The 17,738-nt window shown below is 36.0% G+C and overlaps 2 protein-coding genes across 2 annotated transcripts; both read left to right on the top strand.

Moving 5' to 3' along the window:
• The first annotated feature begins 6,768 nt into the window (after window positions 1-6,768).
• Window positions 6,769-17,062, top strand: LOC131304533 (cytosolic sulfotransferase 17-like). The gene is made up of 2 exons (XM_058331782.1): window positions 6,769-6,790; window positions 15,757-17,062. The coding sequence occupies exon 2, from the start codon at window positions 15,822-15,824 to the stop codon at window positions 16,761-16,763; it is 942 nt and encodes a 313-aa protein (XP_058187765.1). The 5' UTR covers window positions 6,769-6,790; window positions 15,757-15,821; the 3' UTR covers window positions 16,764-17,062.
• On the top strand, window positions 6,854-7,798 carry LOC131302803 (cytosolic sulfotransferase 5-like). The gene has a single exon (XM_058329597.1). It carries the CDS (start codon window positions 6,854-6,856, stop codon window positions 7,796-7,798), a length of 945 nt encoding a protein of 314 aa, XP_058185580.1.
• Window positions 17,063-17,738: the final 676 nt, after the last annotated feature.

Below are 17,738 nucleotides of genomic sequence, written 5' to 3'. Positions count from 1 at the left end.
GGGTTTTTTCCAGTCCCATTCATCGGAAGGACACGACGTTAGTCTCATAAAAGAATGTAACACAAAAAATTTGAGTCAATAAGCAGGCGTGACTCTAGGATTTAGTTTAACGGTGACAATAACGTTAAGATAATTTTCGTATACAATTCTCTATATAAAATAGACATTTATTTTGGTTGAAAATTCAGTTGGACCTAATTCAGTTTGTTTTTTTTTTTTTTGTTTTAACCGAAACGATAACCGGTGATATTATGAATCCAAGAAACAGAATATCAAGAAGAAACTCCACCCCTAAACAAGGGATCAAGAAACTAATTAGGGAACTCAGTTCGAAGACTACTCCCAATTCCAACTAAACTCACAGCTCCAAACAGATGAAGTACTACAAAAAAAAAAAAAAAAACAACCATTAACACCCACACAAGGGTGATAGAAGCCCCACAAACGGAGAGAAATCTAACACAGGGGATACCAAAAAAGAGAACAAAATAAAAAGTGAGGAGAAAAATTGGTAACGAAACCGGACGGAGTCGACCGTACCGGAACAAACTTCATCTACCAACCTAGATCTCCCACCTTGGCGGGAGAGGACGCCTCCGGCGATCACAATCTGCAAGACTCTACCTCCAAAAGCCGTCGGACTACACGACGGAAGAGACGGAGGAGGGGTGGCGATTGGTGGTTTGACGAGGAGGAGGATGGAGGTGAAAGAGGAAGGAGAGAAATCCTTCGAGATCTAGGATCAAGAGATACGGATAAATTATGCAGGCAAAACCAACTTATATAAAAGTCGAATTTTACCTTGCTTGGATTGACATTTTGGGAGTAACTTTTAACTCTCGGCACAGTTTTCAATAAATTTTTCTCTCTATCTCTCTCCACTCATTACCACTCCAACTCTCAAAAATAACTTTCTAAAATCTAAACCAAACAAAGTGGGGTTTTTTGTTTCTTTTAATCCTGTAGATTCGCTTGACCCCATCAATACAGGGTGGAGCAGGCCTTGAAATTCGCACCTGTAGTGACCTCTTTCAAAGAACAGCCCTATGTACCGTACTTTCTAGTCCTAAGGGGTGGTTTTGCAAATTTTTTGTTTTTTTGGACAAAAGATGAGAAGAATTTTATTAATCTGATAAGCAGAACCTAAACATCAGAGAGATGCAAACTCCATGGGAGTAAAATGGACTTCCACAGACCGGACATGCCATTGAAAAGGATTTTTTGAGCATAACAATGTGCAACCTGGCCTGTTACAATTACGTTTAACAAAACCAAAATTACATGAACTGAATGAGTTCTTCAAGACTAAGCAATCATGAATAACTCTCAGTATTTGAGAAGGTGCTCCACTTTATATATTAGAATGGATCTTGCCAGAAGGTACATCTAATTGTGAGACCTAAACTACATGTGACCCTACCAAACCACATTATTCTTGTCACCACCTCTACACTAACAAGTTTCGCAAAATGCATACATACCCATAAAATCTCTCTTAATGGGGTTATATGGTTTAATGTAACACTAGTGTCGTCTCCATTTGATTCACGATACCCTTTTTTTTTTTCTACTATCCCTTGCATCAAACGGCCACGATGCTAGTATAGAATTGTTCCTTCTATGTGTCGTTCCCACTCCATTGGATCTAAATTCTTCCCAAACATGGGTGAATTGATGAGGTGCCACATAACTTTAAGGCTCCGTTTGTTTGGGCGAAAAATATTTTTTAATAAAATATTTTATTTATTTTCCGGTGTTTGGCTATGTAAAAAATGAGAAAAACATATTTTACATGTAAAGCATTTTTCATTAATTGGATGAAAATGTCTTACCCGTAAATCTTTCGTAAGTTATTTTTCAAAATGAACCCGCTATCTTCTACTGCAATTTTCACTGCTCAGTTTTCTCGATTGTCAATTTTGACCCATGTTCAATTCCAATATTCGCAAATCTCTTCACCGTTTAAGCCCCTCTCTCTCTATACACTATTTTATCGATTTCTGAAAATATTTTTCAAGCACCAACCAAACATCAAAAAATAAAATGTTGAACTTTATTTTCTAAAAAAACATTTTACATGAAAAATATTTACTTTGTAAAATATATTACATCAAAACAAACAGAGCCTAAATGAAAATAAAAAGTGAAAAACATTAGGTAACTTAACTGAATCTACTGGCAGTAGCCAGTGGAGGGGGAACGTCGGTGTCAATTGTCAAATGTCAAGGAGAGGAATATGTTCGGAAGATGTTCCACGTTCATTTTATAAAGGGGAAATCACGTGTAAATTACTAAATTCTAGAAAATTAGGGATATAGTTTTCGGTGTCTGAGAAGCATGATTACATTTTTCTATAGTATTTGATATTTTTTATTTTTGCGTGTTGCAATTCCTTGCATAGCACAGAGCAATAAAATAAATTATCGAATCCTTATTAGGGGTGGCAAATTGAACCCAAACCCATTAAGTAACCCAAATCCATCTATTAAAAAATAAACCCAACACAACTCATTTATTAGTTGGGTTAGACTGGGTTCAAACCCATCTAACCCATTTATTATTGGGTTTCAATTGGGTCAACTTAAATGCCCAATGGGTCATGAACATTACCCAACAAAAAACAAAAAGGAGATTTACGGCAAAACTGTTTTTTCCAGTATAGGACAACATAATTACGGAGTATTACGGGAAAATTTTCTCGAAATAGAGAACCAATTAAATTCAAAATGACAATTAACTCTTTTTTCCTGTATAGGCCAACATAATTAAATAAACACAAACGTTCCCCAAGCCAAGTATTGAGTATTTAGACTTGGGTTTCTTTACTTTTGAAATTTTTTTGTTTTGAGTATTTCACTAGCGCAGTGCTTGATTTGGAGATGAGTTGTACGAGACTCAACTAAGGTAAAATCTTGCTTCTGTCCCTACATGAATTCGAACCCTAGATCTTCTCTTCTATCAAATCTCTTTTTACTTGATTGCCTTTAGTTTCAGTTTTTATTTACGCACTTTTCCGCAAAACCACAATCAATTGTCTTTCCAAATTAATATAGGCCAAGTAATCGCAACTTAGCCTTCGTAATCCCTGAGGACGATCCTCAGAATACTCATCGCTATTCATTTGAAGAGTAGTAATTGTCTCATTTTATTACATACATATATATATATACATATATATATATATATTTTTTTTTTTTTTTTTGGTACGGAAATAACACGATCACTCATTTCTCTTTCTTTGCTTTGTCGTTGTTGGCAAAATATTCCTCTTGTGTCCCTGTTCGGCTAAATAAGCCAATTGGTTTTTTTTTTTTTGTCCTAATTCAAAAAAAAATTCGTATTTGTTAGTTTTTCGTCAATTTTTTGGGGATTATTACGCTGTCATGACAAGAGGAATCTAAAAAGTAAAAAATTACGATCAAAATCTATCTTTTTAATAAAGACAAAAATAAGCCAATTTTTTTGTCCTTACGGTCTTGTTACTTGTCCATGTCAATGGAGAACTCTTAGGGGTGTTCCGGATGCGCAGCAAAAAGAATTTTTAGAAAAATGAAGGTTTTTCAAGTTTAAATATAATGAAAATGAAAAATAATTTTTAATTTTTTTTACACCGTTTAAAAGATCTCGATGAGATCTATCAAACAAAATTCATATTGATAGAAAAATTATTTGCGTAAACACATAATTTTTGAGCTTGAAAAACCTTCCTTCTTCTAAACTTCCTTTTACTATTCATATGGAACACCCTAATTGAAAATCGCAGAACTCTCTCTCTCTCTCTCTCTCTCTCTCTCTCTCTCTGTTTTGTTACAGTGAATCGTTTTGACCTTATATCCAATCTTGCCAGAAAGCTACATCTAATTGTGACACCTGAACCGGATCAAAAAAAAAAAATTGTGACACCTGAACTACTTGTGACTTTACCAAATAAAAGCATCCGCAATGGTACTAATCAAAATTAATAATCAAAATGTGCCACGTCAGCATTTGATTATCTATTTAGTCCATAACCAAACTTAACAACATCTACCTCCACATTGGTTATTTTTGTATCCCTAACCAAAAAAAAACCCCACAATACACAATGCATATTTGTCCAATCGCAAACGAGTTTTAATCACGCACCCGACCACACCAAATTATTCGTCTCGATGTGACGATCCCAATATGGGGTGTTTTTGAGTTTTGAGTTTAATTATTGAGTTTGGTTATTGAGTTTTGGTTATTGGTAAAAGTTGTTAAGTTTGGTTATGGAATGGATGGAATTTGGTTATTTACTAAAAGACTTGTAACTTTGGTTATTACAATGTGGGGTATTTTTTGAGCATTGCTATTAAATTTGCTTATTCACATCCTTTTGCTAATTACAATGCGGATGCTCTAACGTTATTCTTGTCACAACCTTGTGTTAGGGTGTTTGGTGTGTCTGCCACGTGTGGCATCTCTTTTTTGGTCTATCAACGGGCAATCTTTTTGGTTTGGGTTGTCAATGTGAGGTGATTGAGTGGAAATTTCGAAACGTGAAATGGAACGGACCCGCTCTAATGCTATGGTAAAACGTGCTAACCAAAACATGAATCAAGACGATACAAGGGAAAACTGAAAATTGAAAAACCCTTTTTTTTTTTTTCCCTCAATCTCTGTTGTCACAATCCTCAATTGTAATCTAGTATTCCCTCCGTTTCAATTTCTGAGTCCCTTTTCGGGAATTCAACAATTTTAAAAAGGCTAATTATTGCATTGATAGAATTTTTAATTTCCAATTTTGCCCCTAATTATTGCATTGACAGCTTCTTTGAAAGGCTAATTATTGGGCAAATTTCACTGACCTCCCCTGAGGTTTCTGACACGAACAGAAACCTCCCCTGAGGTTTCTGAAATGACACTGCCCTCCCCTCCTTTACCCGACAATACCAAGGGACCCCCCTGCCGTTACCTTTCCGTTAGAAAATGGATGGAAAAGATGATGTTGTACTATACTTTTTACAATACCTATACTACTCTCATCAGACTCTTTACCCCTCTCATTTATAAAATATAAAATACAAACATTTCTACACTTTGTGCTCATTTCACTTTGAGATTTTGTCCTTATTTAAAAGGATTCATATTTGTTAATTTTCTGTCAAACTCTTGTGAATTATTGGTTCGTCTTGATAAGAGGAATTAAAAAAAGTAAAAAATTAAGACTTTTACCAAATATTTTGAGAAATTCAATATTTTGGGTAAAAGTAATAAATTTATACTCTTTTGATTCCTCTCGTTGAGACAAACCAATAATCTATAAAAATTTAACGCAAAACTAGCAAATACGAAAAAAATTCAAATATGAACAAAAATCAAAAAGCCTAAAAATCCCACAAACAAGCCTGCATGAAAAAATTGAATATGAACAAAAACTAAAAAGCCTAAAAATCCCACAAACAAACCCACAATTTTTTTTTTCGTGCGGGCTTGTTTGTGGGGTTTTTTAGGCTTTTTGGTTTTTGTTCATATTTGAATTTTGTTTCGTATTTGCTAGTTTTGCGTTAAATTTTTGTGGATTATTGGTTTGTCTCAACGAGAGGAATCAAAAGAGTATAAATTTATTACTTTTACCCAAAATATTGAATTTCTCAAAATATTTGGTAAAAGTATTAATTTTTTACGTTTTTCAATTCCTCTTATCAAGATGAACCAATAATTCACAAGAGTTTGACAGAAAATTAACAAATATGAATCCTTTTAAATAAGGACAAAATCTCAAAGTGAAATGAGCACAAAGTGTAGAAATGTTTGTATTTTATATTTTATAAATGAGAGGGGTAAAGAGTCTGACGAGAGTAGTATAGGTATTGTAAAAAGTATAGTACAACATCACCTTTTCCATCCATTTTCTAACAGAAAGGTAACGGCAGGGGGGTCCCTTGGTATTGTCGGGTAAAGGAGGGGAGGGCAGTGTCATTTCAGAAACCTCAGGGGAGGTCAGTGAAATTTGCCCCTAATTATTGCATTGAAATCATTATTTAAGTTTGGAGAGGAAAGGGCAAAATGGGAAGTTCAAACTTTTTGGGTGTTGACTTTTGAAAGTGGACACTCATTTTGGAACGTCCAAAAAAAAAAAATGTGGACTCTCAAATTGAAACGGATGAAATAATATGCAATCTTGCTTAAAAAGCTAGATCTAATTTTGAAACTCAAACTACTTGTGACCTCACCAAACCACGTTATTCTTGCCACAACCTCTTCACTAACAAGTTTCGCAAGGGGCATACGTACTGATGCAGGCCGAAACCCGCGAAGGATGGGATAGTCTCGGGAAGCCACTCATCGGAGGCAACGGAATCACTCGACGTTGCTAATCGCGGAAGACACTCACGCGACCAAGTCACACACTTGATTGTCAGAGGAATCACTCACTCTCAAGCAAGAAATACTTGCATAATATTTTCATAAACTCAAACTCCCCTTTTCATTTCATTTAGATTACTTATATATAGGCATAACAATAGATGACTCTTCAAGACTCATGAAGACTAATAATAAATACTAACAAGACTTTGACTCCAAACTACTAGAAAGACTCTTAGAGAAAATAAAAGACAACTAGATTCATAGAAAATGATAGAAAGACTCATAAAAGAAATACCAAACAACTAGACTATTTGGCTAGAAGCTAGAAAGACACTTCAACATGAATTTTACGTCATTTTCAATACCCATTAACACGCTCCTGCATCACGTACGTACCCATAAAATCCCTCAGAATTTTCATCAATTGGAGAATAAGCTACCCATTTGCACCATAGAAGTAGCAAACGCAAATAAAGAAGCTTTGGTAGAGCTTCGATTCCTACATTTTGCCCCCTCAATAATGGAGATTCAACCTGATACATCCCAACCAGAAGTCAAGCAGATTGGAGATCATGACTCAGGTGACTATCTCAATCAATTTCATGGCTTTTGGTTGACCCCCATCAACCTCCAAGCAACCGAAGAACTGCTTGAACAATTCAAACCAATTTCTAACGATGTCATCTTAGCCTCTTTCCCTAAGACCGGCACCACATGGCTCAAATCTCTCCTCTATGCCATTGTCAACCGCTCCTCAATCGATCAATTGACGAGAAACCACCCCCACGTACTTGTGCCACAACTTGAGCTACAAGTTTACGGACCACGCGCGATTTCTCCTCCTCCTTTTCCCGCTCCTGACACTTCGCCATTTAACAGGATATTCAGCACCCATCTTCCATACCAAATCATCGGCGAAACAATCGACTCTTCAGATTGTCGTGTCGTTTACATTGGGAGAAATCCGAAGGACACTCTTGTGTCCGTTTGGCATTTTGTCAATTCAATGGAAAAGTTCAAAACAACCCAATGGCCGTTAGAGAAAGCTGTGGACAGCTTTTGTAAAGGGTACGTTTCTTTTGGACCTTATTATGACCACGTGTTGGGGTACCAAAAACAGAGCGTGGAGAGACCTAAGAAATTCTTTTTTACTACTTATGCGGAACTTAAGAGTGATCCAAAGACTCACGTCAAGAAATTGGCCGAGTTCTTGGGGTGTCCCTTTGACAACCAAGAGCAAGTGGAGGAGGTGGTGAGGAGTTGTAGTATCGAGACTTTGAGAAATCATGACGTGAACAAGTCAAGCGATATCTTCTATTACTTTCCATATAATTCCTACTTCCGAAAAGGGCAAGTTGGGGATCACAAAAATTACCTAACCAATGACATGATTGACCGCATCGATACAATTACTAACGAGAAATTTCAAGGGTGGATCTTCAAGCACGAGGCAGATTCATTTTGATTCTCTTTCCCCAACACCCTCCCTGCATTTGTTTGAGATGCATTTGGTAATAAATCACCTTTAGGCTACGGTTTGAATCCACATTTGGTGTTTCAGTTTCATGTAAATAAACATATAGGCTTCCTGTTAGATTGTTTGATAAACTTTGTTATATCAAACACTCTCAATCGATGTACTATATGCGTCTCCTTGTTTATGTTACAGTGTTGTTCCCTCTTGTCTCGTTTAAAAGGTTATTTGGCTGGACTAGGAGCTGTGTTATTCCGGCAGCTAGATTCCTGGTCTGCTTGTGTTAGCTTCAATTTCTTCTTCTTTTTCTATTGCCTCCGGAAAGTTACCTTGTTTTCTTGGCAGACCATAACACAAAAACTCCTCATTTTCATCTCTGTGTTAGGGTGATTGGCGTGTCTGTTACGTGTAGCATCTTTTTTGTTCTATCAACTAGCAACCTTTTTTTATTTGGGTTGTCAATGTGAGGTGTTGAGTGGAAATATTGAAATGTGAGATGGAATGGACCCCCCTCTAATACCATGGAAAAACCGATTATCCAGAATATGAATGAAGAGGATAGAAGGAAAAGTTGAAAATTGCAGAACTTTTTTTTTTCCCTGGCTCTGTTTCGTCACAATCCTTGTAACCTTATATGCAATCTTGCTTAGATAGCTAGATCTTGTTAACATAATACTAGAAAATATTATATTGCCATATTTTTTAAGCTTTATTATTTTGTTTCTAGTTTAAGCAGATTATTATTTATGTTTTCTAGTTAGTCTAGATTTTCTTATTATGCGTATTTCCTTGTTATGCGTCTTGTAACCTATATAAAGGCGTGTTAGGTTATGGTTTGAAGAAAAGCAATAATACATCATTTCTCTTTTCTTCACATGGTATCAAAACTATAAGATCTAGGCCCTGTGAAATTTTCGCTCTCGGTGGGCGGCCTAAACTTCGTCGCCATCCGCCGAGCACTCATAGTAATATGTAACTGGCTCGTGCACTTGGATTTCACCTCAAATCTCTACTGTCATGACTTCTCTCGCTCATGGCTGTTTTTGGCTCTTCTTGCCGTTTCTCTTTTCTGGCTTCTTTTGGTTTCTCTTGTCTTGGCATAGCTACTCCTAGTTTCTCTTGGCTTTTTCAAACTCAAGTTGGTAGGAAATATTATGTTACCATATTTTCTAAACTTTATTATTCTGTTTCTAGTTTAGCCAGATTATCATTTATGTTTCCTAGTTAGTCTAGATTTTCTTATTATGCGCATGTTATGCATCTTGTAGCCTATATAAAGGCGTGCTAAGTTATGATTTGAAGACAACCAATAATACATCATTTCTCTTTTCTGCACATCTAATTGTGACACTTGAACTACTTGTGACCTCACCAAACCACGTTATTCTTGCCACCTCCTCTTTAAACTTGGGCCTTACCGCGATTTCTGCACTTGGTTGAATAGGATTTCCTACAGGTGCTCTCACGATCCTAAATCTACTACTGTAGTAATTAACAGGTCAATTGTTGAGTTTCGGATGGGCGATAAGGTGGCGATCGACGTAGTACCGATCCGTATTTTAGTGTCTGAACAATTCACGATTGACCTTTTGTAACTTTTGTACTCTCTTGCTTGGTTTTTGTAATGGAGAGAAACTTATTCACGGCTCAGTTGTGAACAAGTTTTTTTACGGCAGCAACCAATCGCGATCGTCCAAAAGTATTTTAGATGGTCCGGATTTTAATGTTTAACTCTTTTCCGAAAAAGTTTCAGTAACATCTGGACAGTCGCAATTGGCTCCGTAAATAACTATTCACGGCTATGCCAGTATGCCGTAAACAACTATTCACAACTCCGTAAATAACTGGTCCTTTTTGGACATATGGGTGAGTTCAGCATATGGGTCGTTTTTGGCTATAAGGAGATCACTGCAGGTACGAATTGCAAGGGTGCCTCCACCATGTATTGATGGGGTCAAGTGAAGCGAATCCACTAAGTTCAAAAAATACAATAAAATTTGACTCTTACACATATAAGTTCTAATTTATCTCCATATGTAAAGTAAATTGAATTCACTTAAATATGTGTGTAAGTAGGGGAAAATCTTTACTTACGGAGGCCAATCTCGACCATCCAAAAGTGTTTTGGATGATCCAGATTGAAGATAAACTATTAATGGTAATAAATGTTTATTACCAGTCAAAAATTAAAAACATCTCTCAACCGTTGATTGCCAAAACGGACGGCTGAGATCGCACGTTTTCCCTGAAGAGGTTGTTCACGGAACCTTTATGAATAAGACAATCTCGTGTAAGTAGATAATATAGCTCAACAAAATGAACTAAAATTAATTAGGTCCAACAAAGTTTTCAACAATAATAAATAATGCCTATTTTATATAGACAATTGTATATGAAAATTCTCTTTACGTTTTTGTCACCTTTAAACTAAAATTTTAGAGTCGCGCCTGCTTATTGACTCACATTTTTGTTTTACATGCTTTTATGTAATACTAGTGTTGTGCCCGTTCGATGCACGCGGATGGAAAAAACTTTAATGCGAAATTTCTACTATCCTGTGTTTCAAACGACCACAACGATATTATATAATAGTTTTATATATGTGTTGGTCCCACCCCATGTGAAGAGCGTTGTAAATGACGGTTGGATCTAAATTCATCTCAAGTGAAGGAGAGGAATAGAGTAGGAAGCGGGGTGCAGGTTGTGTGGAAGCTGTTCCACGTGCATTTTGTAAATGGGCTAAAACAACTGTAACCCCTAAAAAATTAGGGATATAGTTTTGGGTGCATAATTACATTTGCATAAAGTATAGATTAATATTATTATTTTTTGCGTGTTGTGATTTCGTGCATAGCACAGATTTGATGCTAGTTCTAAACTAAACAAAAGATATCATTCCGAGTCAAAATCTTACTTCAAAGCAATAAAATAAACTAGCGGCTGGGTCACATCCTCTGTGTGTGCAAGTGAAAATATTTGGGGGTGGGAATGTGGGTGCGGTGGGTGATTGAGTTTTAGTGATTTTACTATTTCAACCTAAGGTTAATCATATTGGATATAAACTTGGGTTTTGATTAAAACAAAAGTGAAAATCACTTTTGTTACACGGCTTCAAAAATAGGTCACACTAAAAGCCCTTATCCCTTTATATATTAGTGTAGATTATAAAAATCTTCTCAATCTCGTTACTTGTCTACGTCAATGGAGAAACGTGTAAGAACATCTTTAATTCTTACACATTTTACTACTCATACTTAAAATTTGATCAAAAAACCTAAAAACTCAACTCCAATGTCATACCCATTTTGAGTTCTATCCATTTTCTCACCTAAAATTGGAGAGACTCAAACCCTTACCCATTTTTTTCAAACTCTATTTTCACTTTCCTCAATTATAAGTGTGTCATTCAAAAATAAATTTGGGTAAAAATATGGGTTTAATTAGCATGGGAGATGCCTTACCCAAATCAAGCTTCTAACCCAAACCTCTACCCAAATTTGGGTGAAAAAATGGGTAAGGATCGGAGATTTAAGCCAGAAAACAACAATGAAGAAAGATAGAAGGGAACATTGAAAATTGCACAACGCTATTTTTTACTTTCTCTCTGTTTTGTGACAATGAATCCATGTGACTTTATATGCAATTAGAGAGATCCGGGCATACGTAATGCGTGTGCAAGTCGAATTTTGGAAAACTTAGCTAGAAGCTATTGCGCATATTTTGTCAACATTCGACTTGGACACGCATTGTGTGTGCCCCAAACTTTAGTAGGTGTGTATACAACGTGAGTTTTACCCCAAAAAAAAGGCTTTTAAGTAAAATGGTGCAACAGTTAAAACGAAAGGGAAAAGAATCTCGGCCAATAAATGAGGGAACCTTGAGGAGTGAAATGTAGGGCCACAATCTTCTTCTTTTTTATCTTAATAATAAAATGAGTACGGGTTATGAAGAAATGGGAGCAGTAAAACAGAACGGGGGAGTTTCCCAGATGTGGGTTGGCAGTGAATTGTGTGCTTTTACTATTTTGTCCCCAATTATTTTACCCACGGTTTGAGAATTCATTGTAAAAAGGAGTTCCTTGGCCATCCATAGTGATATAATCAAAAAAGGATAACCAAAAGTTGACACATCAGCTTTTGATTATTCACTCAAGAGGTTGCTAAGCTTAACAATGTTGAACTTCACTATGGTCACTTCTAGTCCATAATCAAAATATGGGGTCCACTACAATTTCATTCTCTCTCTCTCCTGTTTTCCGTCATTCACTTCCCTCAATTTATATTTTTTATGAGTTAAAATATATCGATTCCCTTTCTTAATTTTGAAAAAAAAAATCGGTGACTTCCTTGCCTTCTATTATGATTTTTTCCTTCTTTTTTTTTTTCCGGAGGTGGATAGTAGAAACAGGAAAGAAGAGTGAAACACCTTAATCCGGCGACGATGAATTGAATTGTAGATGATCGAGAGATATGAGTTTTACTTTTGGAGGAAAAGAAAGAGAAATAGTTTGTTGGCGAAGTGAAAAAGATGTAGAGTAGCGAAAAAGCTTGGCTACACAAAATTTTTATTCTTCAATTTTATTTTTTTAACCAAAAAAAAAAGAGTGGGCGAAAAAGGGAAGAAGAAAATACTAGTTGAAACACGTGTGTATACAAATTTTGGAACTAGTTAACTTATGTGGTGTAGGATCTATAAATTTTGATTATTGAAAAAGGTTGTTAGTTTTGGTTATCCAAAGCACAAAATTTGATTATTTCTAAGGATGTTGTTAAGTTTGATTATACCATTGTGAGTAATCTTTTGCACCAACATTGTTAACTTTAAAAACAATTGGCATTTGATTATACCACTGTGGATGGCTAGAGCATTCGCAACGGGAATAATCAAAATCAATAACCAAAATGTGTCACGTCAGCATTTAATTATCTATTTAGCTCATAATCAAACTTAACAACTTTTACCTCCACATTGGTTATTTTTGCATTCCTATAAAAAGAATCCCATAGTACGCAATGCATCTATGTCCAATTTCAAATGAGTTTCAGTCACACACCCGACCACACCAAATTATTCGTCTCGATGAGACGATTCTAATGTGGAGTATTTTTTAGTTATTGGGTTTTGAATTTGGTTATTGGATTTGGTTATTGAGTTTTGGTTATTGGTAAAAGTTGTTAAGTTTGGTTATGGAATAAGTGGAATTTGATTATTTGCTAAAAAACTTGTAACTTTACTTATTATAATGTGAGGTATTTTTTTAGCATTGTTGTTAAGTTTGCTTATCCATACCAATTTGATTATTATAAGGCCATCCACAGTGGTATAATCAAAAATGGATAACCAAAAGTTGACACATCAGCTTTTGATTATTCACTTAAGAGATTGCTAAGCTTAACAATGTTGAGGTTCACAATGGTCACTTTTAGTCCATAACCAAAATAAGGGGTCCACTACAATTTCACACAATCTCTCTCTCCCCTTTTGTTTTCCGCCATTCACTTCCCTCCATTACGTTTTTTTTTGGGCAAAAATATATCGAATATATGGTGTTCTTCCTAGTGTTATCTATCAAAACAACACCGATTTTTTTTTTCTTTCTATTCCTATAGCCTATATCACAAATCCACTACTCTCTTAATCTTTCAAAAAAAAAAAATCAGATGTGTTCTTAAATTTGGAAAAGAATGCAAGGTTCTTCCTCTTTTTTTTTTTTTTGACAAAGTTCTTTATTTACTCAACCATGGGGGGAGGAACAAAAAAATGAATAACCACTTTTTAGTTGAAAAAATCAATTTTTTTTTTGCTAAAAAGTGATTATTTATCAAAATACTTAGGTAAAAGTATAAAAAAAAAACACGTTTCCCGATTCCTCTCGTTGAGACGAATCAATAACCTATAAAAGTTTGGCGCAAAACTAAAAAATGCGTAAAAAATTCAAATAAAGATAATTTTCAGATTTAAGTTAAGTTTAAGTTAAATTCATAAGAATGCAGCCTAAAATAGAAACGTAAAAGAAGAGTAAAATACCTTAATCCAGCAACGATGAGTTAAATTATAGATGATCGAGAAATATGAGTTTCACTTTTGGAGGAAAAGAAAGAGAAACAGTTTGTGGTTGAAGTGAAGAAGATATAAAGCAAGTGAAGAAGAGAAGAATAAAATAGTAGTTGAAATACATGTGTATATAAATTTTGGAATTAGTTAACTTATGTAGTGTGAGGTTCACAAATTTTGATTATTGAAAAAGGTTGCTAGTTTTGGTTATCCAAAACCTAAAATTTGATTATTTCTAAGGATGTTGCTAAGTTTGATTATACCATTGTGAGCCATTTTTTGCACAAATATTGTTAACTTTAACAACAATTGTCTTTTGGTTATACCATTGTAGATGGCCTAATAAGGATGCTCTAAGACATTTTTTGGGTATTAGAGAAGGTCCATATGGCTTCTCATAAATAAAGAGAGACCGAAGTGTTGCTCCACTTCATATTTTAGAATAGAATAGATCATGCCATAAAGCTACTTCTAATTGTGACACCTGAACTACTTGTGAACCACGTTATTCTTTCCACCACCTGTTTACTAACAAGTTTCGCAAGAAGTACTATATATACATACCCCATAAAATCCCTCTTAATGGTGTTATATGCTTTTAGGTAATATGAGCGTCGTTTCCATTCGATGTACAGTAATGGAAAAAACCTCAATGTGAAACCCTTTTTTTTTTCTACTATTTTGTGCATCGTACGGCCACAACGCTAATATAAAATTGTTTCATATATGTGTTGATCCCACTCCATGTGAGAAGAGCATTGCAAATGACTGTTGGATCTAAATTTTCCCTAACATGGGTGAATTGATGAGATGCCACATCACTTTAAATGAAAACTAGCGTCGTTCCGTTCGATGCACGGGAAAAACAACAAATTTTGTGCCAGCTCGATATTTTGTAGCGGAACCATACAAATATTTTGTTTCGTGCATCAAACGGGAATGAAACTTGTTGATAGAAAAGGAACCCGGGGTGCGTGTTGTCCCTCTGGAACAACATGCGTGTATGGACAGTAGAGATCTATTCAATTGAGATGTAATCTGAGTCATCCATTGCCGAGTATGGATGACCCAGATTGACCAACACGCATATTGTCCCCTTAACAAGCACCCAGAAAAGATAGTTTAAGGAAAAAAACATCAATGTAAATTTTTTTGGTTATGGTCATTGAACAAATATTAAATCAAAATTAAATTAAAAAAATTAAATCAAATTAATTAGTAACAAAAAAAAAATCAAACATTGTACTTATTTCAATGCATTGGATAAAAAAAATTGATTTTTTTCGACCCCGTGTATTGAATAGACATAACGCTAATGATAAAAACTATAGTTTAATATTTTTCAGTCTCACTTTCAATGAATTTGAAAAATGAATTTTGAGTATCACGTGACGAGACCCTTACTAGGCATAGAATGATGTCAAGGAGCTAGAGGAATATTTAGGAAGTGGGGTGCAGGTTGTGTGGAAGATGTTCCACGTACGTGCATTAATTATATAAATGGAAAATAACTGTAAATTAATTCCAGTCTGAGAAGCATGATTACATTTTTATTATGTAGTCTCTCTCTCTCTCTCTCTCTCTCTCTCTCTCCCAATAACTGTAAATTAATTCCAGTCTGAGAAGCATGATTACATTTTTATTATGTAGTCTCTCTCTCTCTCTCTCTCCAACGAATCCGTTTGACCTTAATTATATCCAATCATGCCAGACAGCTACGTACATCTAACTGTGACACCTTACTTCTGACCTTAACAAAACAGGTTGTTCTTGCCACAACTTAACCTCTTCACTAACAAGTTTAGCAAGAGGCATATGTACGTGTACCTATAAAATCCCTAGCTCTGATTTTTCGTCAATTGCAGAATAAGCTACCCCCTTAATTTGCACCATAGCAGTAGCAAAACGCAAATAAAGAAGTTTCGGTAGCTTGAATTCCCACATTTTGCCCCTTCAAGACATGGAGATTCAACCTGGTACCTCCGTACCAGAAGTCAAACAGATTGCAGATGACTCAGGCAACCATCTCATTAACTTTCATGGCTTTTGGTTCACCCCCTTCTTCCTCCAAGCAACCGAAGAACTACTTAAACACTTCAAACCACTTCCTAATGATGTCATCTTAGCCTCTTTCCCTAAAACTGGCACCACATGGCTCAAATCTCTCCTCTACTCCATTATCAACCGCTCTTCAATTGATCAATTGACAAGAAGCAATCCCCATAAACTTGTGCCACAACTTGAGCTACAAGTTTATGGACCACAAACGGTTTCTCCTCCTCCTTTTCCCTCTCTTGACACTTCATCATCCAATAGGATATTCGGCACCCATCTCCCATACCAAATCATCGGCGAAACAGTTAACTCATCAGATTGTCGCGTCGTTTATGTTGCGAGAAATCCGAAGGACACTCTTGTGTCCATGTGGCATTTTGTCAATACACTGGAAATGTTTAAAACTTTCCCATGGCCACTAGAGGATTTTGTGGACAACTTTTGTAAAGGGCACATTGCTTTTGGACCTTATTATGACCATGTGTTGGGGTACCATAAAGAGAGCATGGAAAGACCTAAGAAATTCTTTTTTATTACTTATGAGGAACTGAAGAGAGATCCAAAGACTCACGTTAAGAAATTGGCCGAGTTCTTGGGGTATCCCTTCGATAACGAAGAGCAAGTGGAGGAGGTGGTGAGGAGTTGTAGTATTGAGACATTGAGAAATCATGAGGTGAACAAGTCAACCGATTCATTCAGTTTCTTTGAATTTCCACATAATTCCTACTTCAGAAAAGGGCAAGTTGGGGATCACAAAAATTACCTTTCCAAGGACATGATCAACCGCATTGACACAATTACTAGGGAGAAATTTCAAGGATCAATCTTAAATCACGAGGAAGAATGAGTCCCCAAAGTTCCCTGCATGCATTGGTTACCCTTGGGCTACAGTTTGAATCTCATTTGGTGCTTCAGTTTCATCATAATAAACCTAACCTATAGGCTACTGTTAGATTGTTTGATAAACTTAGTGATATCAAACACTATCATTTGGTGTACTATAGGCTGCTGCTTCTTTTTTATGTTCTATTCTTTGAGTTTTTCATTTTGTATGTAAGTATGTTTGTTTGTATGTTGTTGGACTCCGAAAACACTTGTCACCAAATTCATATGTATCAATGTTATCGTTGTATGTTGATGAAATTTCATGTAAGTGGGACTTTTCTTTGAATTCCAATCATGACCGCAATAACGACAACAAATGTACATGTTTTTCCCACAAAAAAGCCCTTTTTCCCCTTCACTTTGGCGGCTACACAATTGCACGATGTGGGGGTGGATTTCTTTGTGATCCTTCCTGTATAGCTGACTCCGTGTGTTGGATCCTGAGAAATGACTCCGGCCTTGATGTACCTGCAAACCCGGAGGGGGTTGTTCCTCCGGGAAGAAGCTCCGACGAACTTGTCAGAAAGTGAAGAGAGAAGAAGAAGTTTAGTGAGAAAGATATGTAAGTAGAGAAGAGAGAGTGCCGTGCTAGGAGTTCAGAGACACTTTCTTAGTGGTGTTGCTCTTCTATTTATAGGCGAAGGGGTAGAGTGCTGAGCAAGTTGGCCCTACTTTCCACGTGTCATGCAATGCTCAGATGGCGTCCTGCAGCAGGTCCATTTAATAAACACCACTTCCCAAGTCTTACAGAGCCACATGGGTCGATGTCAGAAAGGTCACATCGTTCAGAGATGTCACTTCGAATATCAGAATGGACAACTTACTTACCAAAAGATATTTCTGGAAGATTCTATAATCGCCAGTACTCGGTGGAGCCCACTTCTGACACACGATGAAGTTCCGAGCATCTGACGCTCTTTCCGAAGAACAACATGGC

This window comes from Rhododendron vialii, chromosome 10a, assembly GCF_030253575.1.
Source record: "Rhododendron vialii isolate Sample 1 chromosome 10a, ASM3025357v1".
Lineage (NCBI taxonomy): Eukaryota > Viridiplantae > Streptophyta > Magnoliopsida > Ericales > Ericaceae > Rhododendron > Rhododendron vialii.
The sequence above is the reverse complement of the archived record's forward strand: the minus strand, read 5'-3'. Positions and strand labels throughout refer to the sequence as shown.